This window comes from Leptinotarsa decemlineata, unplaced genomic scaffold (genome assembly GCF_025532065.1).
Source record: "Leptinotarsa decemlineata unplaced genomic scaffold, Ldec_3_MD MMD2_tig00026328_RagTag_RagTag, whole genome shotgun sequence".
Classification (NCBI taxonomy): Eukaryota; Metazoa; Arthropoda; class Insecta; order Coleoptera; family Chrysomelidae; genus Leptinotarsa; species Leptinotarsa decemlineata.
Window position 1 is genome coordinate 16,443,760 of NW_027412688.1, and position 27,876 is coordinate 16,471,635.

The following is a 27,876-nucleotide window of genomic DNA, read 5'->3' on the forward strand; positions in this document are numbered from 1 at the left end:
GGTAGTTATAAATTTCACTTTTTAAAAAAATAAATAATTGGATTTTTTCATATTCTTAGCTTTCATAAAATGACTAACATTTCGGAAAATGATTCATTTCTCTTCACAAAAACTTAAAATATATTGTGTGACTTGAAATATGTATATTTACTTTAAAAACTCATTCAATTTTCTTCGATGATGTCACTCACTACTCAAACTTCTAAGTTTATTGGAAAAAGTTCAATAGTTATTTTGGTCAAAACCAATGAGACAATGTAGGAAAACGATCCTGACATGTAGAATTGAATTGAATAAATATGACTGTCATTATCAAAGATCGTTTTTTATGTTTATTTACGTATTCAGGGCACAGCGCATATATCGACTTTGGTCAGAAGTCATTTGAATATTATATGAAAATCCTCAATTAGGGTGGGATTTTTTCTGTATGTAAACTGAAAGGTCTTGAATTATTCATAAAAAACGCTGTTATAAAAAATCTGCATTCGAAAACCATGGCAGATGTATCTCTCCTCTCTTCGAAGTGGTGAACCACCGTCAATGAGCTATGACTGAAATCATTGATCATAAAGAGTTTTTCACTATTCATATATTCATCCTAAAAGTGCTAGGTTTTTGGAAACCACATCATCAAATGTCTTACAGTCATTTATACAACTTTTATACAACAGCGTGCTCATTCTTGTGGTTACTCTATCTAATGTCTCAAGCTATATATGTGATTACTTCACTCAATGATATTGTTGAACTCACCTTTTTACTTTTCACTGGCGTTGCGTATAGCGCAAATTTTATAAAAACCATTATAATGTACAGCAATAGTGAAGTGATTGAATCCTGGATTGAAAAACTTGACCAACCAATTTTCCAACCTAAGTGCAAGGAACATCATAACATGGCACAATCAACCAAAAAATTTTACAAGAAGTTATTCTATACTTTTTTATATTTTGGTGTACAATCGTCCGTATTTTTTTGTATATTACCATTTTTTCGAAAAGAAAAGTCAATGGTAAGTGTTGGATGGTTTCCATGTGACTGGAAGGTGTCCCCAAATTATGAGATTTTTTGCATTTCAATGTAGTATCATTTTCTGGAACACTATGACATGTTTGACTTTAGACCTATTTTCTGCTGGTTTATTGATTCAGATTGGTTTGCAATGCGACTACTTGATCGTAACATTGAATTGTTTAAATACATGTTTCGTCGAGAATGGAGTTTTACGGAAGAGAGACGAATCGAGTGGACATTTGATACAGAGAGATTCTGAAAGATTCTCGCATACAATTACCACCAATATGATAGTATGCATTGAGCATTATAGAGAGATCAAAAAGTAAGTATAGAATATCATTTTCGATCGCATATAGAGTTAGTTCTGATTTCCAACATCATATTGAGAAGTTATCGAGTAGAGTATTGAATGACTAGTATATATATTCTAAATTTCAATTTGAATAACTTCAATATTGAAAGACAAAGCATTCTGCAAAAAATGCCATGAACAGTAAAAAAAGCAAATGATAGTGAATTACAAATAAGAGAAAGTTGTCCTGATGACACTGAAGACAATTGAGAGAATTTTTTGAGTAGTTACAAGTATAATAAAAAAAAATAACTAAAAATAAAAAAAATATTGGTATTGTCAATTGACGAAAATTTGAAGATATATCTGAGGAAGAATTCAAATTCATATATGTTGTTCTGATTATTCTTTTCAGGGCAGGGAAAAAATTCAAAATAATATTATATCAGGAGTGAGAACATTACCGAAACGGAAATATACGTATCACTCAGTCGATCGAAAAAAAAAGGAAAAAATTATACAGAAATGAGAATAAAATAAACAATGGGAATGTAGTCTGAAAATATACAAACACGATTGTGAGGAAAATATATTATTAGAACCGGAAATACAGATGAATTATTGAATATATTTATAGACAGAACGATGAAAATGAAAAAAAATATTTCGAATAAAGAATAAAGATGTTTAATACTCGCAATTATATGCGGGTGATAACTTTTTCCCTATTTTTTCATATTATTATTTTTTAAATCAACTGATCCCAAAATGTTGGTTCCAGTTATTTCAGTATTCATAATACTCGTAGATTTTGTTAACACCCTTTCAGAAAATGTCAACCACATTCAAATAAACGTCTTGTGGAGTCATGTTTTACAAAAAACTAGTTTTTTTTTTCTTTCATATTTTTGAATCCACCAAAACAACACTGGAAATATATATAAAAAAATGGAAAACTCTGAGTCCCATGTTGTTAAAACGGTTTGGAAATTTCGAACTCTGCTCACTGAAAAGCCGTAACTTGGGATTTTATGCTATCCAAACACTAGGGACCTTTGTCAATTTCTGAATATCAAATTGACTTTGTACCCTTTTGTGTCTCGGGTACAATTCACGGTGTGATAATGACTGAGATGATAATGATGAAATAGTATGGATTATCAGCTACTTGAGTATCAACCAGTAGCTCTCCAAAGTATTTTTTTCTTCTATAGTGTGAACCCTTTCTCTAATTCTTCGTTCATATATCAAAATAATCTCTAATATTATTTGAAAGAATGCTTCAGGACAGACATAACTTCATTATATAAGGTTTCTCTTGATATATGCTATTATTGAATTCACTTCGAGAATATACATTCTGAAGATTTTAAATTTTGAACAACAAATTGCTAAGGTTTGAAAAAACAGAATTTTCATGATAACTTTTTATCACCTAGATATTTTTGTGAAACCCAGATCGCATGATTTGTGCGTCAAAAATATTTTTGATGTTCAACATAATTTTGTTTCTTGCCATGCATTAAATGCAAAAAAACATATCCCTTTTGACGTCCAAAGGAACTTCCTCCAGCAGTCCTGGATGCACTTCTCTTAAAAATTGAACGTATGACTCACCATTTAATCGAGGAGGTAGAAAATGAGGCCCAATTGAATCATCCCCAATAACTCCGAGCCACACGTTGAAAGAAAACTGTTCTTGGTGGTTAGTTTGGACAATAGCGTGAGGGTTTTCATCAGCCCATATGTGGTAATTATAAAAATTAATAATCTTGTTCCGAAAAAAATTACATTCGTCTGTAAATTCTATCGTCTTCAGAAAGTCACAATTTCTTCTAATCATTTCCAGCATCCAATTGCAAAATTCAAGACGGTTCGGAAAGTCTCGCGGTAACAGTGCCTGTACTCGTTGCAGATGGTAAGGGTATAAGAGTTGTTCCTTAAAAATTCGAAATACCGTCATATGATCAACAATTAGCTGGAAAACAATCTTTCTAGTACTGGTAGTAGGTTGTTCTTCAATCAAATTAAGTACTGCTTCCTCGAACTTTGGTGTTCGTACTTCTCGATGGCGACCACAATCCTGCGTTCTTTTGTCGAATGAACCATATTCTCGTAATCGTTGATGAAGTCGAGCAAATATTCTATATGAAGGATGCTGCCGTTGAAGATACATTTCAGCATATCTTCTAGAAGCTTCTAACCCATTCCCCTGCGACAGACCGTAAACGTAATGCATATCAACCATTTCCTCATTTGTGTATGCTATTTTAATAACAAGTGAATTATTAAAGTAACAAATTAAGAACACAGAACAACAACACACAATTAGTAATAATTCAATTTCAAAAATTCACAAACTGACAGCGTCATACCAATTTAATTGTCACTATCGCTAATAGCGACCTACTAGATAGATTAGTTTCATATTTTCCCATTTATGACGATGTATCTCTGTAGTTGTTCCTAAAATAATGTTTTGCTACGAACTGGTTTATTTTGGGCAGAAAACTCAGGAGTCATTTTTTGTTTAGAATGAAACAGGCTATCGGAAATGAATTTTCAAATGGTGAACAAATAATAAGACAAAAAGTTACATTGGAAATAAATTTTAGGGGTTGCGTTTTCCACCCTTACAACCATGGGGTAAACCAAATAAATTTCTGGCTGAGTGTCTTTTTGGTAGTACAAAACGTCAGGTTAATTTCAATATTGTTTTTTTTAGTGGTTGTGAAAAAAATTGTTATACAAATTTTATGTACCCCCTTTAAGGGGCTGTATCTTAACAAGGGATGCTCCAATGAAATTTCTTTATATGAAAGATCCTATCTTTTTTTGGTAAATTTTCGTTATGTGGACACCCGGCGATTTTGAAAAAATTTTTGACTGTACTTACGTATTTTGATGCGTAGATTACGAATCCGAAAGAAAAAAGCGGCGCTCTCCCTTATTTAAAAAGTTACGGCCCTTCAAAATTCAGAAAAGGGCAACTTTTCAGCCTTCTTTTTCACTAAATAAACTATTTAAAAACACAAGCATCTATTCACTAGGTCACCTTTACACCTTATTCTTCCTTCTTTAACACTTTTCACTTCAATAATCAACATTTCTCTTATAAAAATGTTAAAAAATGTACGGAGCTGCTTTTGGTTACATATCACTGTATTTTACGTTTTTAAGGTTAATGATATGGTTGGTACGACTGATGCAGTCCATATTCCTGAAGTAATTCAAATGTTTTTTACCTTCATTCTTTAGATCGTAAATTGGTTTTTGGTGGTGTATTACGAATTTGAAATAGTAGGCGACGGCAAATACCAACCGCTTTTTTCTGAAATGTCACTAGTAACTAACCTAAAAATAGAATAATGTCACCAGGTGAAAGCATTCGTTTTTAAATTAAGTTTTTTATAAGAAAAATGTTGATTATTGAAGTGAAAAGTGTTAAAGAAGGAGGAATAAGGTGTAAAGGTGACCTAGTGAATAAATGCTTGTGTTTTCGAATAGTTTATTTAGTGAAAAAGAAGGCTGAAAAGTTGCCCTTTTCTGAACTTTGAAGGGCCGTAACTTTTTAAATAAAGGAGAGCGCCACTTTTTTATTTCGGATTCGTAATCTACGCATCAAAATACGTAAGTACAGTCAAACATTTTTTCAAAATCGCCGGGTGTCCACATAACGAAAATTTACCCTTTTTTTCGATGAGGAATCACCTTCTTGAATGTTTTACACTTATTTAGTAACACCCTGTATTTCCATAGTTCATATTATTTCCTTTCGAGTCAAATTAAAACAGCACAGTAACTCACACTGGGAATTATCAGAAGCAGTCTAGGTATTTTTTCGAGAATAGAAATGTGAGAAAAAACGAGACAGACTTGTTTGCAGGAAGTGGATATCTGATTCGAATAATTGTTTGTCCATTCCGAATAATTTCGTGTTAGCGTTCCAAAATGTATCTACATTACTACAATTTTATTTTCCAACCGTTCAAAAATTATTCTCTGGAATGAATAATTTTTTGAGAGAATCCAATGTTATTTTCGCGGGATGCAAATAAATACATTTTATTAAGATTACGATACGACGAACGGTACAATGAGTAGACCAGATTTATTAAAAGAGGGTAGGTAGCATCCACACGGATGCTAATGTCAAAAATAAACAAAATAATTTTAAAGTATATAATGTTGCATCTGTTGCGTAGAACATGTTTCATAAAAATGTCAAGTATCATACCAAAGTTATCATAACGGAAGATTTTGTTTTAAAATTTTAGCACCCTGCATTTCACAAGTTGAAACATTTAGGGCATATCATATGATTTTTTTTAAATGTTTCCAAAAGTAACCTTCCTCGTTCATTTTTATTATTTCCCATTCATTGATTTCATTTCAGATTATCGAAGGAAATCGAAAAACTTCACAGAACAAGTATTTTCTTCCTTTTCGCCGGAGCAGAAATTTTCATTTGTTCAGCACTATTTCAGATAACTTCGGTGAGTTTTCATGTGTCGGTTATGAGAATCAATGATGTTGAGCATTCAGATATTCACTCATTTATATAATTGTGTATTCTGTCTTTGATAAATTATATTTTCATCACAGAAATATATTTTATAATTTGTACAAACTATATGTTGAATATTCTTTCTCAAATCAAATGGCAGCAAACGTTTTGTAAATGCACTTTCAAAATACACTTTTCGAATATTATAACTACAAAGAATGGGATTTTTTTAAGGACACAATACAAGCACTACAGGAACATCCTTAAGGCGCTCCTAAAGCGGTGCCTGTGCACCGCTGGAGATTAAATCCACTTGGAAAAACGTTCTCATGAAGTGTATTCCACGTAAACGCCATTCTCCAATTGGAAAAGTTCTAATACAGTGAAAGTCGAGGTGTACTGAGTCGAATCTCAAAACGATGAGCAGCCACAGTCCGTCGCGTATTTCTGATATGTACCGCTTTCGGTGGAATCAAACGTGCCAAGTCACTTGAACACTACCCGTGAAAGTATCTGCGTAGAAGAGATACAAATCTCGATGTTCCAGGCTATCAAGGCTGCACGTGATGTTCGCGTCTCCAATCAGGCGGATAGTTCTTTTCTGGATGGAATCCAGCAACTTCAGTGTATGTTTGGGGGCATACATGAGAACAATACTCCAAAGAAGGTCTGATCTGAGCTTCATAAAGCAACACGAGTTGCTGATGTGTGTACAGTTTTCTGGTTCGGAAAGTGTTCCCAGCTTTTGAGAAGCAGCCTTTGCAATTCTAGCGACATGATTATGCTAAGACATATTGGTGTCCATTTCAACCCCCCCAACAAACTTATTGAAGTAGAAAGCGGAATTTTCTGATTTGACATTATTCTATTCGGTCCTGGAATCCAAATGTGATGACGAGACAAGTGTGCTGTCATCGGCGAAGCAAAATATTGGAGGCAATATGGATCCTTGGGAAATACCAACGTTGATGGTGAAAGTATTCGAGATATATTCATCGAAGGCCACTTGCAGGGAACGTTCTTTCAGGAAGCTGAAGTGCCATACACGAAAATTATTCGACAAGCCACAGCATAGAAGTTTGGCTAACAAATTCTCATGCCACACACGATCAAAGGCCTTCAATATATCAAGCGCAACAGCTCTTGACTCTCCATGTTTCTCGATTGCGTTATTCCAAATATGGTTTACATGCGATAGAAGGTCACCTGTTGATCTTCGTTTCCGAAAGCCATATTGATGATCGCCCAAGATGTTGAAGCCTTCCAATTATTCGTGGATTTGGTGGTTTATGGCTTTCTCCATGATTTTTTATATCACCGATAGCGAAGCGACTGTTCCATAGTTAGTCGAAAGAACTTTCTTGCCCTTTTTGGGAAGGGCTGAACGCGAGCAATCTTCCAACAAGAAGGAAAACTCCGTTTCTTATAAGACAAGTTGAAGAGTTTGCAGAATACTGTTGCGAGTTCATTTGCGCAATTTTCAAGTACGATGACTGGCACTTAAACACGATCAGACGCCTTGTTGATATTGAGCTGTTTCAAGATTCGCGTGACTAGACGCTGTCGAAAAGTAATTTTCAGCATTGTGGATTCTAGTGTGGGAATATTGGGTGGTGCCTTTACCAGAAAATCGACTGTGGACTGGGACGCAAATTGTTCAGCTAGTAGATTTGCTTTTTCTATGGCTGTTGTTACAATTTTACCATCCGTGTTAGTGGTGGAATTGTGGATTTCGTAAAGTTCTGATTAACAGCCTTAGCTACCGACTAGAAGCAGTTTATCCCTAATTGTCTGATTGTGAAGTTCTTTGCTTCCATTTATCCTAAGTTGCAGCTGTGGTGAGCATTAACAAACACAGTTCGGTTTTCGGCACTGGGATTCATGCACCACTGCCAGTAGACGAGATATTTGGAGGCGACAGCTTGTTCGCAATTTTTGGTGAACCAAGGTTTGTCATCAAAAAGTCGTTTCATTGAAAAAGAAATGTATACATCCATGAATGATAGAATAACTTCCGTGACTTCAGAAGCACAAGTTGATGGATCCTCAGAGCTCAAAACAAACATCTAGCCAGGAGAAATTTTGGAAATGCTTTTGAAGATCCACCCATTCAGCTGATCTGTAATGCCAAACTTTGCGCGGATCAGATTGTTCCTCAACATTTATCGGTAATTCACTCAACACTGAAATGAGTTTGTGGTCAAAGGATCCCAATGGAGACCTAACGGTAACTGTGTAAAAATTTCTGGATTGTTTGTTAGGTATAGATTCAGAAGACTAGATTCTCTATCACGGTCAGGAATCCTGGTTGGCTCATTTATAATCTGAGTTAGTCTGCTGCTTATTGCAAAAGAATCAGCTTAGCGACCTTGTTCGTCGTTGATATTTCAAAATTTGAGCCATTCTATAATGTGGATATTGAAGTCACCGAACATGGAAATTTCGGCATTGGGCTGATTGATTTGCAGAAAGTCAGTGGTGTTTGCAAGTGAAGAGAATAGTTCCCTTATTGTGTATCAGTAGGTGGTCGATAAAAGTAACATATGAATTTGGTGATCTTCTGTGATATTATTTTGAACCACATAACATTAAAGTTTGAGAGTTCCAGCACTTCCTCTCAGTGACAGGAGAGATCACTTCTGATAAAAAGAGATATTCTAAAGTCACGTCTGAATCGGAAGTAGAAAGTATAGCCGGGATATAGAAAATTGACGGGGGATGAAAATCCTCAAATTATGGATTTCGAGAAAAACATTTCACTGATTCTCAGTAAATTGCACATTCATTTGACTTTTGTCTAGTTCAATAATGGATATAAATGTTTTTCTCGTAATATGCGCCAGAAAGGAGATTTTGTAAAAAATCTGATATTGGGCGCCATTTTTTCAATATGGCGGTGCGAGTGACCAGATACCAGGTGGCAAAGTTGAAATTCGAAAAGATCATACCGAAATCCATGAAATAACCAATTTTGAAAACTCTCGGAAATCTCCTTTTTTTTGACCAAATGAATGGACTAATTACCTACAACATGAAATTATTTGGCAAACCCAGGGATCATGGGAGTATTGAGGTAGTAATAAAGCACTCGTAAAGGGACGCGGTATATAGAAAGATATGGGCTGAAACAGCATAAGCTGAATATGTCGAAGTCGAATACATGCTATTCTGAAGATACTCGCAGAAGCCCACTCACCTGAAAAAAACAAATTTTGGGTGCTTTGGAAACCGAGGTATTCGATGATGTTGGAGAAAATTCCTTGCATTTAGTTTATCTCAAAGTAATCTAACTTGTTGACGAAGTTATCAGTATTATTACTATCGCTTGCTAATATTCTTGTGGTTTCTAGATCTACATTTTCGAATCAGAACGAAGTGTCTAGGGTATTCGATCTCGCTAATTTCACGGAGCTTCTTTCATCGCTCGATGATTTTCTGCATGATGTCTCATCGCTTATTCATATGCCCCCGCTTTGGTTGACAAAGACACTGAAATCATAAACGACTTGATCACTGTCTGCGCCAAACACTGCCAGATGCGCAACAATATGTTTATAAACTTTACAATATTTCGAAAACGATTTAACTTGCCTTGTCTTCCATAAGTATATGAGAATATCACTTAAGGATATGTTTCGTATATTCGGATACCACAGAACTTTTTTTTTAATTTATGTTTTTTACTCTTTCAGGTTACAACTGGGACCATAGAATTTTTCTTGGTAGTCTTTTCCTTGGTAACTTTTCTTATGGAACAATTCATTTATTGCTGGTTTGGTAACGATATTATTCACAAGGTAATTCTTTTTTTCTACCATTTTCACCAATGAATAATCGTATTTCTCGAAATAATCCAGAATTATTTCAATATCTGATAATATTTGTTCGAGTAACATCAGTAAGTCTAGAACGTTTGCAACAGTGAAACTAAAAAGGTGTTGAAATATGTTCTTCTGTCAACCAGCTGTCGTCCACCTACGAACAACAACTCTCAAAAGTCGAAACTTGTGTGAGCTGAAGGATTAACGAGGTCTTAGCTCGCAATAGTTGTTTGAATTGAAATGGGTATAGTTTTAGAAAAGACAAGTTTTTGGGAAAAAACTTTTGTCTCTCAACGTCTTTCAAAGATGTTACTTTCAGATACAAACTTTCTCGAAAAGCTCTTTCGAAAAGATTACTTTCAAATTACCATTGAATTACACTTTATACTCCAAACATTCGTTATGGAATTGAATGAGATATAAATCACAGGATCGCTACAAAATATAGTATATATGATAGAGATAAAATTTCACTCACATGGAACACTTTTATTCTCAATGGTGGACATCTATGTTTCGGAATAAAACACGTGTCTTATTGTTTCTTCAACCAATTTCGATGGATTCATAGCATTCTAGCATTTCTCCAGCACTTATTTCGAACAACACCTATTTGAACTCAATTGATGCCTTCCTTTCTTCCAAAGCTTTCTATCTTTTTGTGTTTGGAGTTGAAGAAGTGAGAAACCAAAAATCTTTTTCGTCCAAGCACTTCAGCGACATCTGATACTCAAAGAAACTCAGAATTAGACCTTCTTTGGATTATTTCATCAGTTCGGACTTCCATTGTCTGATATAATATGAAAAAAATTAAAGAAATTAACCGAAAATAACAATTTTTTTGATCAAAACACTGAAACTACAAAGAAATAACATACAAGCAACAACCAAAAAAATGAAAAATTTAAATATTAATAAAAACTGAAAATTGAAAAATATTATCAACAAAAAATGAATAATTAAAATTGAAAGATTCCAAACCAAGTTACGTCACGACGTTTCTATTGTTGATGATCCACAATCATCTTCGGGTGATAACTTCTTTGGATTCTTGTTCGCATATTATGATCTTCACACCTGAACAAATTATGACGCTCTTAATTTGTCTTGAAAGTAACCACCCGGCTGATTGGAGATCCAAACCTCTCAAGCAAATTCGATATTTTTAACGTCGATGAAAAATTTGATTCCATCAACATATCAAAACCCACTTTCAAAAAAATCTTGTATGTGATATGAACTTCTCAAAATTATTTCTCTGAATTAATATAACCTACAGCGATTTTAATCTAACGTGAATGGCCACTTTAAACTCAATGTTTGCTTTGCTTTTCAGAGTGAAAAAATACCTGATGCCATTTATAATACGCCTTGGCTTGAATGCGACTTGCAATATAAAAAAATTCTTGTCAATTTCATGATCCAGACAAAGTTACCCATAAATATTATGGTTGGGAAGTTATTTCCGATGTCGATTCCTGTTTTCAAATCGGTATGTATATTTTTATGTTCGCAAAATGGTTCTGGGGTATAAGAAATTGATTCAATGCAATTGAATTTGTTTTGGTCGCTTGGAAATATTGAAAATTTTCGCTAAACTGATATTTTTTTAGTCAATTTGGAAAAAGCGTTAGTGCACTCAGAAATTCCGAAAGTAAGTTTTGAATGACAGTATATTGATAATAAGAATACTGAATTTTGTGTTATCCATTGAATATACAAAAATAGGTTTCTCACAAATTCTTCATCAGTTTCAATAAAAAGTAGATTGGATACAGCAAATGTTTCTTTATAAAATATAGGTAAAAAAACTAAAAAACACACTTCTAGAGAACATCGAACTAAAAAGGCATTTTTTTTTAAATTAGCTTAAAACAATAACGAACTAGTATTATTCTGGAAAAAGCGACGGGCGCTTGATATACAAAAAATATGGCACAAAGCGCCCACGCTTTTTTCACACTAATACTAGTATTTTTCGTTCGTTATTGTTTTGAGCTTATTAAAAAAAATCAACTTTTTAGTTCGATGTTCTTCAAAAGCGTGTTTTTTAGTTTTTTGAAACTATTTTTCACTTTTTCCATTTTTCAGTTTCGAATGCTAAAGCATGTTCCTTATTTAAACTATATTTATTTCATCCAAACATTGATATCAATCAGCCGTATATTGTTGATAAAAATGACCATAGATATTTTCTGATTTCGGAGAGGGAGCCTGAAAATCAGCTACCAAGCCCAAGGAAGGAAGCAAGCGCGCAAAATAGAGTTACAAATACGGCAGCAGGCGCGTGTGTTAATAAAAAAAACTTTTTTCGAATGAAGAAAGAAAGTGAGTGCGAATTATATCAAGGAGGTTACGTACAGCGCCATCTTCCCGCGAATATATCAAGCAATAATGTCGATAATTCTGTCGAATAAACATCCCGAGTATTCAAATAAAATGGAGAGTTACAAACAAACAAACATACATACATACTGGTGAACCTAATAAAAGCGTGTTAATGTTACTCAATGATAATTAATTTAAAAAAATACTTTTTTCAAATGAAGAAATACATATAAAGTGAGTGCGAATTATATCAGGGAGGTTACGTACAGCGCCTTCTTCCCGCGAATATATCAAGCAAAAGAAGAGTTACAGACAAACAAACAAACATACATACATACAGGTGAAGCTAATGAAAGCGTGTTAAAAAAAAACTACAGTTTTATACTTTTTCCACTTCTACCTGTAGTCACTGCCATCTCATGTAAATTTGAAGAACAAAAACGAATTATTTGTACTCAACTTACAGCAATCTAGTTGATTTTTTCAAACTTCGCTCTGATTCATCGAAACATTATTACTCAAAACTCCAGGGTGGAGCTGATTATCCTATGATGAAGGTCATCAGAGAATGACCTTCATCATTACTAAATTAGAAATGTCTTTCTCAATTCTCAATATTCCGACTTTAAACTCAAAATTTCGACTTTAATTTCGGAATTTCGAGTTAAACACCCGGCTGCGCTGTTTCAGTTATAGGTCTTATAAGTGATGCTAAGCTGAACTATAAATGCATTGCTGTCCTTGAAGGACAGTTGAATTCAGATGAGACGATGGTGGACGATATGATGCAGTTAATAAATATGATCTATCACCTATCGGAAGCATATATAGACGACTTGGAATAAAACAAAAAGTGAACACTTCATTAATCTAGTACAAAATGCGATAATAAATCAAAAACTACCTGAGATATGATACATTTTCTCAATAAAAAACATTCAGAAAATGAAATTATTTTGCCTTGTAGTACCATGAATTATGTTGATATAGCAAACAGCTTCAACACTCACTTTTTAAATTCTTCGCCTCTTATAAGCAAAGAAGAATCATGAAATCAGCTAAAAATCACATCAACTAGATGCCAACACTCAATATTTTTTGATTTGAAGGGGTTATATTTTTAGGAGTGATTAATTTTTGGGAAAGAAAGTTTTTAGCTTTCTACTACTCCATCTTGATACAAAATAAGGATGAGGGAATCTTCCAAAGAAAGGAAGGAAGTAATCAATTTGACAATAAGTAACTCTATACATGGATGTGTAGATCATGCATCATCATAGAAAACTACTTCTTTGCATGATCTACACATCCATGTATAGACTTACTTATTTTCAAATTGATTACTTCCTTCCTTTCTTTGGAAGATTCCCTCATCCTTTTTTGTATCAAGATGGATAGTAGAAAGCCAAAAACTTTCTTTCTCAATATTGTTATTATTATTAACACACTTTTATCAGCTTCACCTGTATGTATGTATGTTTGTTTGTTCGCTTGTAACTCTCCAGCTCGGGATTTGTATTTGACAGAATTATCGACATTATTGCTTGATCTTTCCGCGGGCAAATGGCGCTGTACGTAACCTTCTTGATATATCGACATTATTGCTTGATCTATTCGTGGACAGATGGCGCTATACGTAACCTCCTTGATATAATTCGAACTCACTCTATATGTATTTCTTCATTTGAAAATAGTATTTTTTTTATTACCAGCCTGCTGCCTTATTTGTAACCCTCCTTTGCGCACCTGCTGCCTTGGGCTTGGTAGCTGATTTTCAGGCTTCCTCTCCGGAATCGGAAAATATCAATGGTCATTTTTCTGAACAATATACGGCTGATTGATCCCAAAGCTCAGATAAAATTAATATATTTTAAAAAGACTAGAAAACACGCTTTCATAGCATACGAAACTAAAAAATGAAAAATAAATATAGTTAAAAAAACTAAAAAACACGCTTTTCAAGAACATCAAACTGAAAAGTTGAAAATAATTTTATTTTAATGAGCTCAAAACAATAACGGACGAAAAATACTAGTATTATTGTGAAGCGCCCGTCGCTTTTTCCTCCTCTGAAAAACACGCTCTGGAAGCGTGTTTCCCATCCAAACAGATGGGAAACTGGACTATCATAGGAAGATGAATATAACTTCACCAAAAAATAAATCCATTGCCCTGTGCCGATTAAAATCCATAGAGACAAAGATGGACAGAAACGAAGAATTTGGTCTTGAATACGGAAATAAAATAAGTGAATATTTAGAAAAAAGATATGCTCGAGTGTTGCCTGCGGATGAGGTATAAGAGGATACTATAAATGCTTGGTATCTGCTACATTTTGCGGTAACAAATCCTAATAAACCCGAAAAAATATGGTTTGTGTCTGATGAGGCAGCGAAAAAAAAATTGAATTAGTCTAAACGATGTTCTTGTGAAAGGTCGAGACCTGCTGAATTCCTTACTTGGTATCATTTTCAAATTCAGGGAGAGAAATATAGCTGTGACTGCAGATATTCAGGATATATTCCATAGAATTCAAATCAGATGTATGGATGGAAATGCACACATATTTTTGTGGAGAGACTGACGAAGTCATGATAAAAATATGCGGGAAAATATAAAATGACAGCTATGATTTTTGGGGCAGTATCATCTCCAACATCGGCCTGATATGTTATGAAAAGGAATGCTGCGGAACTTGATGTAGAATTTACAAAAGCTGTAAAAGAGAGCAACACTACGTCAATGACTACCTCGATAGTGTAGATACCATTGAAGAGGCGAAGAATATTATCGGATGTGATCGAAGTTCATTGTCGAGGAAGTTTCGTTATACGAAACTGTACTAGCAACTCCAAAGATGTTTCAAAGTACATACCAGAAGAGTTTCGAAATTCCAGGAAAAAAATAAGGACTTAGAAAAGGAGTTGCAGTTACCAATTGCGAGAATTTTAGGACTATTTTGGAATCCAAATTAAGAATTTTTTCTTTTCAATAAAGTGGGACTCACGAATACCTCAAAATGGTACTTGTCAAAAAGGTAACAAAAAGGTAAGTACTAAAAATAGGCATGAATTATATCGCCCGTTTCCATGTGAACCGCTGAGCATGCTGAAGCAGAATCTCGCGATTCTGGGAAACTGATGTGCAAGCATTCTTATCTTCATGGGAAGAATAGTTTTGTAATTCAGTTATAATTTTGCTCTCATACTGTTAACATAAATTTTTGTTAATAAAATTAATTTTTAAAAAAAGGACTTTGACATCCGAAAGGTATATTTGGCGCAGTCGGTAGGGTACTCGAAATTGAACGTATCGAACGTGCAGTTTTCGTTTCAACGATTTATCGGGTATCGAACTTGTTGTTTTGTCTTGTGGAGGTGTTTGTGGAGTGGATCTTCAAACCTTGGACCTTTAGCTACCCTCAACAGGCAGATCATCAGGGAGTGGAACAAAATCGTCCAGTCTCGCAAGGAAGTCTTTCTGGAAACCAAAAATCGAAGAACCAGTCGTCTACCTTATAAAGGATGCTCAAAGTTCTTACAATTTTAATGTAAGTCGTAATTTTTAAATGTCTATTGATAACTTATCTCAAATTCTTGGAAAGTTAAATTTGAATAACGAAAACCCTTCAGCTGACTCTTCAGTTTCTTTGCCTAATTCTTCTAGTAGTTCAAATATAATAATGGCTAATCAATTCAACTCAGAATACCTTAGGTGTGTGCCTGAATTCGACGGCAACCCTAATGATTTAAATAGATATCTAGCAGTTTGTGATTTAATAATTAATACTTTTTATAATGTGGCTGAGCCGACAAGCTTTCAAAATGTTTATTTGCTGAACTGTCTCATTTCAAAATTATCAGGCAATGCTAAAGTAGTAGCTAATATACAGAATGTTCCAAATTGGAAAGAACTCAAAGATTCATCAACCAGAAACTTTGCCAATCAAAGGGATGAAACTTGCCTAAACAGCGACATGGTTATGCTTATGCAATCTCCTGATGAAAAGCCTCAACAGTTCTATGATAGGTGTTTAAATATATTGAACCTATTGTGCAATTATATCGACGTTCACGAAATCACACAAGAATCTAAAAGATGTATAAGAGATTTATATAGCAATTTGGCATTGAAAACCTTTCTTTCTGGGCTCAAGGAACCCTTGGGTACTACAACACGTTGTATGCAACCCAAATCTCTCAGTGAAGCATTGCAGTTTGTTTTACAGAAAGACAATGTACATTACTTTCAAAATTTCTCAAATAAGAATACATTTAGACCAAACTTTCAACCTTCTAGAACACCAATTCAGATCAGACAGCCAAATTCTTTCCCTATCAATAATTATAGTACACCAAATAACTTTTTCAGACAGCAAAATCAATTTCCTTCACAACCAATACCAATTCAGCCACGAGCACCAAGCCAACCCCAAAAATTCTTTACCAACGCGCAAGTTTTTTGACAACCATTTCAAAACAGAAATGTTTTCAGGCCCAATCAAAATCAAAATCAGAACTTCACAAAACCTACACCCATGAGTGTATCCACCAGAAATACATATCAAACAAATAAACCAGTATCAATGAGTGTCTCGGCAAGAAACGCCCCTACTCATCGATCAGGTTCCTCAAACTCATTTCAAAATCAACCCCAAAGAAATTTTATATCAGAGGAATTATTTAATACAGTAGTTAGTGACACTCAAAATGAACCAAATTATAGCGAACAGGAATATTACGCTGAGGAAGATTTCAACGAACATTATGACGAATTTCTATACTGCGAAAATGAAAATCAGGAAAGTAACTTTGACAATTCCGAGGTGAATTTTCAGGAAATGTCAACCACAAACAATCAAACCTAGTTCCGCAAATCATTTCTTTCAATAATTCTAGTTCTAGTGAATTATCATATATAACATTTCCGGAATATGACGCAAAATTTCTCATTGATTCAGGCTCCATGAAATCTTTTATAGATCCAGAAATTGCTCAAAAACTGTTTCCAAATCTGATTAAATACGACCCGTTCATTGTTTTCACAGTTTTCCAAAAATCAGCTCATAAATATAGCGCATCTATGCCCGCTTCAAAATTATTCAATTTGCCACAACAAAAACATTTAAAATTTTTCCTTTTCAAATTTCATGACATTTTCAAAAGATTAATTGGTCTTGACAATTTAAAACTTTTACAAGCTAACTTAGATTTTGGTAATGACTATCTTATCACTCCTTATGCGAAAATAAAACTGAAGTTTCAAAAAACAAAAAGCTTGATCCAATCGCTGTTGAAAAATTTGATAAGAACGAAATTCAAAAAATTGATTTTCATAATTTTGATGATTCCCCTAAGCAAAATTTAGATTTTTCAAAAATTCGATGTGACCATTTGAATGACGAGGAAAGATCCAAGATACTTTCGCTGTGCGAAGAATTCTCTGACATATTTTATTATGAAAATACCCCGCTGACTTTTACGAGCCGTGTAAAGCACCAAATTAGAACATCTGATGAAATACCGGTGTATACAAAATCATACCGGTACCATTTATACACAAGCAAGAAGTCGAAAATCAGATCAAAAAAATGCTTGACCAGAAAATTATTAGGCCAAGCAATTCTCCTTGGTCATCGCCAATTTGGGTGGTACCCAAAAAGGTCGATGCTTCTGGGAAGCAAAAATGGAGGGTTGTTGTTGACTATCGCAAGCTCAATGAGAAAATGACAGATGACAAATATCCTTTACCTAACATCACAGATCTTCTGGACAAACTGGGAAAATGCCAGTATTTCACAACTCTCGACCTGGCCAGTGGCTTCCATCAAATTGAAATGGAAGAGGACGATATTGAAAAAACAGCTTTTTATACGGAACATGGCCATTATGAGTACCTGAGGATGCCATTTGGTTTGAAAAACGCGCCAGCTACCTTTCAGCGCGTAATGGATAATATCCTTCGTAGTATCCAAAACGAAAAGTGCTTGGTATACCTCGACGATATTATTATCTTCTCGACTTTCCTCCAAGAACACTTTGAGAGCCTTAAATCTGTCTTCAACAGGCCGAGAAGCTCAAACTTCAAAATTCAGCTGGATAAATCGGAATTCCTACGAAAGGAAGTAGCCTATCTGGGACACGTCGGGGCTTCCGAAGGTGTCAAGCCGAATCCAGATAAAATCACAGCCATCAAAAATTTCCCTGTCCCAAAAACCACCAAACAGATCAAAGGATTCTTGGGTTTGTTAGGTTACTGTCGACGCTTTATCAATAATTTCGCTAGACTAACGAAACCATTAACCAAATACCTGAAGAAAAGCGCAGAAATTGAACATAATGCAGAGTTTTTGGAATGTTTCAATACCTGCAAAAACCTGTTAATCAACGATCCGATTTTGCAGTACTCCGACTTTCCTGAACCTTTTAATCTCACCACGGACGCAAGTAAATTCGCCCTAGGAGCTGTCCTTTCTCAAGGCCATATAGGCCAAGACCTTCCAGTTGCATACGCATCTCGGACCCAGAATGACTGTGCAAAATTACTCAGTCATTGAGAAAGAGCTTCCCGCGATCGTATGGGCTACCAAATACTTCCGCCCATATCTCTTTGGACGAAAGTTCAATATAGTCACTGACCACAAACCCCTTCAGTGGTTATTCTCTCTGAAGGACCTCAACTCAAAATTGCTGAGATGGCGGATCAAACTAGAGGAATACGATTATACCATAATCTACAAAAAAGGCAAGTTGAACACTAACGACGATGCTTTATCTCGTGTCGAAATCCACATTAAGGACACCAAAACCTTTTGGGAGGAATTGGATGGCATACTAGACGAATCACAACGTCTAACAAATCAAAGTGTCACTTTCAGTGGTCAAGGAAACCCAGTAAGTCGTTGCCTTGAAACCCCGGATTATCAACCCTCTTCCGATATTTTGATTATTGGAGAACCCAACCAGGACACTGAATATTCTCCCATCATGATTCCCCCTCACGAAATGCATGTAAATAATACGGACAACGAGTTACCTCCGAAAAGTCACACAGAAAATGACAATCTTTCTTTACAAGTTCAACCTGATACCGAACGTACAGGAGATGAACCCCTACCAGAACCCAGAATACACGAAGACAATGAATTAGCTTCCACAGGTAATGGAAGAAATGACATAGACACCATTGCAACCTAATATCGAACAAATAGAAGATGAACCCCTACAAGAACGCAAAAACCTTGAAGATGACACCATTCACTCAAATGCTGAACAGAACCCTGTTGTAACAATTCCAATAGCGCATTGTGCCGTGAACCTAGGGCTCAATCAGTTGATTATAAGCTCAGTTCTCCATTCTCCGGCCAAACCTAAAACTACCATTCTGTTCGAGAAAAAGATGAGAATTCATGTACAAATATCGCAAAATAATACAGGAAACGATATTTTAAATTTTATCAAAGAATATGTCGCCCCAGGAGTGCAGTACCATGTCTATTTTGGAAACCCCGAATTTTATGAACCATTTTCGGCAACAATTCAAAAATATTTCAAGTGGCCCTCTATAAAATTCAAAAGGTGTATCAAAAAGCTTCTGGACGTTACGAAAAAAAAAGACGTTCAAGAAATTATCAAAAACCACCATGAAGGTAAGTCAAACCACCGCAGTGTTGACGAAACTTTCGCAAGAATTAAGGAAAAACATTACTGGCCGAACATAAAAGAAACCATTCAAACAAGCCAACAAAGCAAATATGAGCGAAATCCCATCAAAATGAAGCTCAACATCACCCCTACAGCAACCAAACCTTTCGAAATCGTACATATGGATACATTCACTACCGAAAGTAGAAAATTTCTCACAATCATAGACAGTTTTTCAAAGTACGCACAGGCATACCTAGTCAACTCCTTGACAGGTACAGAAATAGCCGACAACCTAATTCAATTTTCTTCTCATCGTTCTCAACGATAATTCGTTGTCAACGAATTATCGTTAACAACGGTACCGAATTCAATAACTTTCTCATTTCGGAACTCCTGGCTTTACACAAAGTCGAAGTTCATTTCACATCACCACACCATCCTCAATCCAATGGAATGATAGAACGGTTCCATTCTACCATTCTAGAACACATTCGTCTACTCAACTTTAGAGGATTTTTGAAAACCCCTCCAAAAAAGAAAATGTTGTACGCAATTTTGGCATACAACCACTCTATACATTCAGTCACAAAACTCAAGCCAATTGACATCATAAGTGGTCACATTTCAACCAATGTTCCTTTCAATATTGATATTGATCGGAAATTACTAAATGATTACACCAATGATCACAAGGAACGATCAAAACTCCTCTATTCCAAAATAAACTCGGATCTAATAAAGCGAGAGGAAAAGATAGTAGAACGAGAAAATAAAAAACGCGATGATCCCATTGTATTCAAAACCAATCAAAAAGTTTACGTGAAAAACCAACTCAAATCAAAACGCTCGATCATACAATGAAAACAGTTTCTACGGAAAACCAACAAAAAATTCACATGGACAATTTAAAACGCCTCCTCAAAAAATACCCATCCCCCATTAAAAATTGATTAATTTTACAGATTATCTGGAACTCTCGAACTCTAGGAAAATATATCTAAACAAAACCTAAAGAACAATCCAGGACTTATTCCTCTCAAACTTGGAACAGCCAAAGTCGAAACGCACGCATATTCGCTTATTCATTATTATGATTTAAATCCAATAATCATGCAGGTAAATAAACTGAAATTCCATTCAAAAAATGTAAGGACACTTGTAGGCGGTCACAAAGACTACTCATGGGACACATCTAACTATTTAAAAATATTAGAATTTTCGGAAAAGGAGGTGACTGATACACTCAACAATATTTTACCACATCCACTCAGAACAAAGCCCGGTCTCATAAACGGCATTGGATCCATTTTCAAGTCGATCACAGGAAATTTAGATTCCAACGATGGTGAAAAATATGACCGTCTGATCAAAGAATTACAAGATAATCAAAATAATCTAGTAACGAATATCAAGAAGCAAAATTCACTCTCAATCTCATTAATTGATCTGTTCAATAGTACAGTTCAGCAAGTGAAACATAACGAAAATCAAACGTATGAAGAAAACTCAAAGACATCTTGAATTAGATAATCAATACATTCGAAATCATAAATTCAATTTTGAAAGATGTTGAAAACTCAATACAATTTTCCAGACTGAACATTATTCATCCTAGTATTATAAAAACAAAAGATTTGTTCAAAGAACTGCAAACATTGAATAAAATTGTTGAGAAAGACCAACTACCAATAGAAATAAGTTTCGAGAATACTTTGCTTTATGAAAAAATTATAAGCCTCAAAAGCTATATATCAAATTTCAGAATAACCTATATCTTGCATATTCCAATTACCCATCCATCAAATTTCGATTACTATCACCTATTTTCTATTCCGATATTAACTAAGGGTCAGTTTAAGGCTGTTATACCTCAAAACAAATATTTGTCAAAAAACGAAAAATTGTATGCATTCTTGAGCGATCCTTGTTTGGAGATCTCCCATCGAACCTATATCTGCCCATCCACCAACATCAGAGAGCTGACAGAAGGCAATCCATGCGAAATCCAGCTACTCAATGTCCAGAACACCTCCACTTGTAAGCAGACTGTCATACATTTATCGACAACTAGACAACTCAAACAAATGGGTTGTCCTCCTACCGGCTCAACAAACTACCAAACTCAAGTGCCAGAACCAGAACGAAATCGAGAACCTGCTACCTGGAAGTTATCTATTCGACATTCCAAATGGATGCCAGTTATCCTGTGGCAACCAAATCATAACCAACGATCACCAAATTACCAATAGTGAACCAATCATCTTACCAGACTTGGACGAAGGGAAGCCAGAGCCACCCAAATCAATAGGGATCCAACTTGATGACCTGAACCTGAACGAACTTCATTCATTAAAAACAGCAATAATGGAAAACGAACCGTTTATATCTTTCAAAGACGTAGCACATATCCCAAGTTTTTGGACGATGTTTGTCTACTTGGTCCTAGTATCAATTTGTTTGTACCTAGTGCACAAGAAGATTGGCTTCAGAGGGTGCAAAACCAATGGACCATTGTCCATTGTTCGATATCGAGATGTCTAGGGTTCAACTTCCTCGCTGACCCTCCTACGTTGAATCTTCGGGAGGAGGAATTATATCGCCCGTTCCCATGTGAACCTCTGACCATGCTGAAGCAGAATCTCGCTATTCTGGGAAACTGATGTGCAAGCATTCTTATCTTCATGGGAAGAATACTTTTGTAATTCAGTTATAATTTTGCTCTCATACTGTTATCATCAATTTTTGTTAATAAAATTAATTTTTAAAAAAGGACTTTGACATTCGAAAGTTATGTTTCATGCCAGTCTTTGATTCTATTGGCTTCCTGAAAACTTTCACAATTAGATGAGATGATGAACTAAATGGAGAAATAATAAAAAACTCAAAGTAGCAGATTACAGCCGGTTCTGGGCCTCCCCCCACTACTATGACGTATTGATTGCTTTTTTTTTATTGTTTAGTGTCTTTGAAGTGCTGATGCATGGATCGTTCAGAATTTTCTTCCTTCTGAGATTTTGTGTGTGTGTGACATAATGACGTAATTTCATTTGATTGGTGTGTGTGTGTGTGAGAATGCACGCTACAGGGTTTCATCATGTGCTTGTCTATGTACAAACTTCGTCTGCATACTTCGAAGATCCTTCAAGTAATGAATGTTCCATCGGTGTGAGCCCACCAAGTTAGTAGTGGTGTGACGTCACAGCAGCAACCGTTCAACGGTAAGAGAGCGAGATGTTCACTCCACGACGAATGGCTGAGTAATGCGTAATCATCGGTGTGCCCTCACCTCTCTCGATTCGATGAAGGCTGTGACGTAATGCATCACTCTAGCCTCGCTAGACACGTGGTGACACGCAGGCAGTCGAGGACTGTGTTAACGTCTGCCTTCTTCGAGAGCGCAACGACCACTGCCTGTTCGTATCGACATCTGTTATCGCATCCAGCTGGTAGGTGGGCTTGGCTATGACGTCAGGCATCTCTAGTGGATAGCAACTAGCAATGTGAACCTTTCACGGTTTCATGGTGGGGGTGACTCGCACTGTATAATATAAAAGAAATGCCTGGCACACTGTGAAATCAGTAGATATCTGCGGCAGTTAGCAATTGGTAGAGTGTTATTCAGTTCGTAATAGAAGGAAGACGGTGAGTGTATTTGTCTGTCGGAAATTGTTTATATTCTCATACATATTTTCATCATGTCCATTTCAAAAGTAGACCTAAATAAAATCAATAATTTGATTGTACAGGAGGTTGAAATACTAGAGCAAAAGGCCTTATCATCATTGCCAATTTGATGAAGTGATCAAAAACATGTCAACTTATTCTACACAGTTTGGTGAATCAATTTTATTAACTTTGGAAGATGTAAGCAATGATAAATTATTTAAAACGTGGCTACCAAAACCTATTTCGTTGCAATTCAGTGATGACGATATAACTTGTATCAACTCAACGCGATGTGTAGTCAAATTCAATATGATCGAATAATAATAGTAATCATTTATATTGAATTTCTTCAAGCATAGCCCGCAAAGTTTTGCCGGCATGAAAACGCGATCTCTAGTCAAATTCAATATGATTGAATGATAATAGTAATAATAGTGAATTTTTTTTTGTTTTATTAATATTCATATATTAGATGATAATTATATGGAAATATAAACATTACCAAACATATACAATTTCATGTGCAACGCATGCAAGTATCACTTTTTTGGGCATATTTGCAAGCATCACTTTATCCATTTTTTTCAAGGTATTATATTTTGAAAACATTTAAGTGAAAACCCCATTGTTTTGATAGCCTCTCGATCCACTTTTGGTGTTGTATCCATTTTTATTTGGAAAATTATTCAGAGAGAAACTGTAAGCACGAGTAACCATAGAGAACTGTATTGAATTTCTGTTGACGATCATAGTTATATTCGATTTTTACATTCGAACATTTTCGAAAGAATCGAGTCAATTCCAAAGAAGTCGCATATTTCGAAAGTTTTGGAGATCTACCCCCAAGATCTCCAAAACTTTCGAAATATGCGACTTCTTTCCCACATTTTTTATATGCCACCCAATGTGTTCCTGGTCCACTTATTCCATCTAAATTAACAATAGCTGTCTCGTTTTGTCTCGAACCGGAAGAGGGTAATCTGTCACTAATAAAAACAACGCGAAAATGTGGAATTTTCACTTTTTGTGCATAATAACTGAGATCGAGATCGGTGAGAGGCCTCAGAGGTAGGTAGGGGTTCAATTAGTTTTTTGTTTTGTTTGTGGCTTTGTATGGTTTTAAATATATTCCTAAATCTTTACGATACGGTTTGAGGTATATTCCACTTCCGCGTTTGCCCAATGCTACAGCCTCCATGGTTTTATTGTGGCGATTGGCTTCTATTAAAGCCGTTCTACTAGCTTTTGCTGAATTCACGGCTTTGTTAATACCAGCAGCGGCTCCCGCTAAACTCCCTAGTGCGGATAGTCCAGCAAAAATTGGTATCAATGGCAAAAGTCCACCGATCTTGGGAACAGGATGTATGCGTGTTGTGCGGATTTTCTTCTTTCCACCGGCAGCTTTGAGGTATTCACGTGCCGCCTGCAATGCCACAGTGATAGCTTTTTTGCCTTTATTCGTCACAAATTGATCCCCACCAGCTTTCTTCAATACATTTCGCACTTTATGGACTATCCCAGCACCAAATGCAACTTTTTTAATTTTATTTTTCTTCGTTTGTTTCCTCTTACATTTTTTCTTATTGGTGCTACAACCCATGCCCGTCCGCTTCTTAAATACAGTCTGATCGGGTCCGTCAAGACGTCATAGCCAACCCCACCTCTCAGATACATGCGGCAACCCCACCTCCCAGCTGGATGCGATAAGAAATGTCGATACGAACAGACAGTGGTCGTTGTGCTCTCGTAGAGGGCAGACGTTAGGCAGACAGTCCTCGGCCGCCTGCGTGTCACCATCGATAGCGCGGCTAGTGCGATACGTTACGTCACAGCCTTCATCGCATCGAGAGACGTGAGGACACACCGATGATTACGCATTACTCAGCCACACGTCGTGGAGTGAACATCTCGCTCTCTTACCGTTGAACGGTTGCTGCTGTGACGTCACACCACTACTAACTTGTTGGGCTCACACCGATGGAACATTTTTGAAGTATGCAGACGTATGTTTTGTACATAGGCAAGCACATGATGAAACCCTGTACCGTGCATTCTCACACACACCAATCAAATGTAATTACGTCATTATGTCACACACACACACACACACAAAATCTCATATGAAAAAAAAATTCTGAACGATCCATGCACCCGATACTTCGAAATCACATCGCCTTGACTTCACTGATCAACAACAAAAAAAAGCAAATAAAACGTCATAGTGGTGGAAGGAGGCCCAGAACCGGCTGTGATCTGCTATTCCTGGCGCTTTGACCGCGAGTGTATGCTAGTTCTTGGAACACACTAGCCATCTTGATATTTCTTTATTCTGAATAGTTTCTAAGGCACGTTGCATATCATCTTCTGATTATGACCCTTTTTGAGTCTAACACACGTATATTTACGAACCATGTTCAACCCGCTGAAAATACAAATAACTTACTAACTACTTATTCATATATATTACTGTGCGGCAAGTGAGTCATGACTACTGAGCTATGCCTTCAAATTACGAAATATCCTTGAGTAATTCACCTCAATTATAACATAGCAATACGTGGTTATAAAAAATATTTATATTCACCTCACTTCTGGTAGTTTTCAGTAAGTTTTCTATTCACACCATGCACTTATGCATGGTGAACAAGTGCACTGTTTGTTGCCGACTGTGATGCCGGCTTTACGAATTGTTTCAAGAGACGCATATGCCCCGTATGACTCACTTGCCCCAAATTGTAGTGTGTGTAGTAAACACCCTTGGTGTTTACTATTATCGAGATTTTATCGAAGTGAATGCTGATGTTGTTATAGTTGCTCTAGCAACATCTCTCAGTTTCCTTTTCAATTTCATTTCCGTTTTTTCTGTTTTCTATCCTCTTTTTCCTTTCTATTTCTTGTTTTTATTGTCTTTGAAAAGTTCCCTTTTCTGATCGAAAGTTGTTCCAGCAATATTTTCTGTTTGGACTCATATCTTTTTTTCCTATTATTTTCCCTCTTTTTTCTGTTTCCTCTTTGTTTTCCATTATTGTTTTCTCGTTTTCTCCTTTCCGCTATTGACTGAATAATACTTTATTGTGTTTCCGTTCTTCATTTATTCTTTATTATTGTCATTATTGTCAAAAACACATGTTGATGTGTATTAATATATACACCCATGAGACCCTGTATAAATTAAGTATTTGTTACATATGAAAATGACATTTTGCGTTCCACGAGAAATGGAAATATTTTAAATTAAAAATTTTGTAATGATTATAAAAATTGAATAGAAATGTTCTTGCATTTGCTTTCGGCGGTTGTCCTCCTCGATGAAATGAAAGACAAGTAAAAAAAAATCCATCAGTAACAAATGTATAGTATTCCATAATTATTCAACAATCGGTACTTTTGCGGTTTTTGGTAAATGTTTTGAGGAGTGGTATTCACTGATTGAACACTTATTGAATGTTTTCTGTTTCAGATTGTTCAGGCTGCGTATTCTTTTTTCACAGTACTGAAACATATGCAAGATAAAAGGATCTAATGATTGATATCACGTTAATTGAAATACTAGGAAATAGTATCTCCTTCACCTGAACCACAAGTTTTTAAAATCACTGTAATGTTCATTTTTTCTTCACCATGGATGATAAAAAAAAGGATTTCAACTAAGTTTGTCGCTTAGTGATATATTGATGATGATTTTCATTGTTCTGAGGACGAAATCATATGAAAATTATTAGATATGTACGTAAATGTATATAAGAGAAAAAATACAACTATCTATTAGCGACAGAAGAAATTGAAATTAATCTATTCACTCGTCCATAATAATGAAAAAAGTTATTTTTGTGAAAAAAAATCTGAGTGTTCATCGACCTTTTTTGATATTTTCACCGTTTACTGCATGAAAAAAAATTAAACTTGAAATTAAGAACTTCATATAGGTGTAGAAAGGTCAAACTTTGCAGATAAGGTACCTACTGCATAAGTTTAAAGTATTTGTCATGAAGAAACATGTTTCATTCATCAGTAACTTTTTGTATTTAATAATCTTGCCTATCAGAAAATTTATACGAATACTTATCTTAACCACATTTTTTGTATCAAGATGGAGAAGTAGAAGGCGAAAAAGTTTCTTTCCCAAAAGTTAATCTCTCCTTTCAATTGATGTAATCTAATGACGCTTCTTTTTTTTGGTCCCTTCGTTTTCAAACGTTCTCGACAGATATCAAAGTTGAATTAGATTTTATCCAATTCTGTAGACGGAGGGGGATTTTAGTCTCTGAAATGTTAGAATGTAGTGTATTGATTTATTGTACCACTCGATATATCAGTGCCTATTGGAAGCCTATTTATATTTATTATTCTATTTTCGATGCAGACGAACCCAGAAATACAAAAATCATAAAAATTGGTCTAGCTCTTCTTCAATATTTGAACAATTATTATCATTTTTGTTGATAAAATATCATATTTTAATACTCATCATCCTATTCCCCAAAGACACAAAACCGTAAAACTTGGACCAGATGTTCTTGAGTTTTATGGTCATTACCCTTTTTTTATTATTATAATTATTATTATTTTTAATTATGACATATCATATTTCAATAC

The 27,876-nt window shown here is 35.3% G+C and overlaps 1 protein-coding gene and 1 long non-coding RNA gene across 2 annotated transcripts in view; one reads left to right on the forward strand and one right to left on the reverse strand.

Moving 5' to 3' along the window:
• The window catches only part of LOC111513789 (uncharacterized), a 55,290-nt gene extending 44,851 nt beyond the window's left edge, over positions 1 to 10,439 (reverse strand). The window contains exon 1 of the long non-coding RNA XR_012467192.1: positions 10,119 to 10,439. This is a non-coding gene — a long non-coding RNA (uncharacterized lncRNA). The remainder of the gene's footprint in view (positions 1 to 10,118) is intronic.
• On the forward strand, positions 7 to 27,415 carry LOC111513427 (odorant receptor Or1). The gene is given in 6 exon segments (XM_023169634.2): positions 7 to 1,057; positions 1,059 to 1,342; positions 5,709 to 5,808; positions 9,512 to 9,616; positions 10,977 to 11,132; positions 26,741 to 27,415. Coding segments are annotated over 6 exon segments (1,215 nt in total). The 5' UTR covers positions 7 to 550; the 3' UTR covers positions 26,804 to 27,415.
• Positions 27,416 to 27,876: the final 461 nt, after the last annotated feature.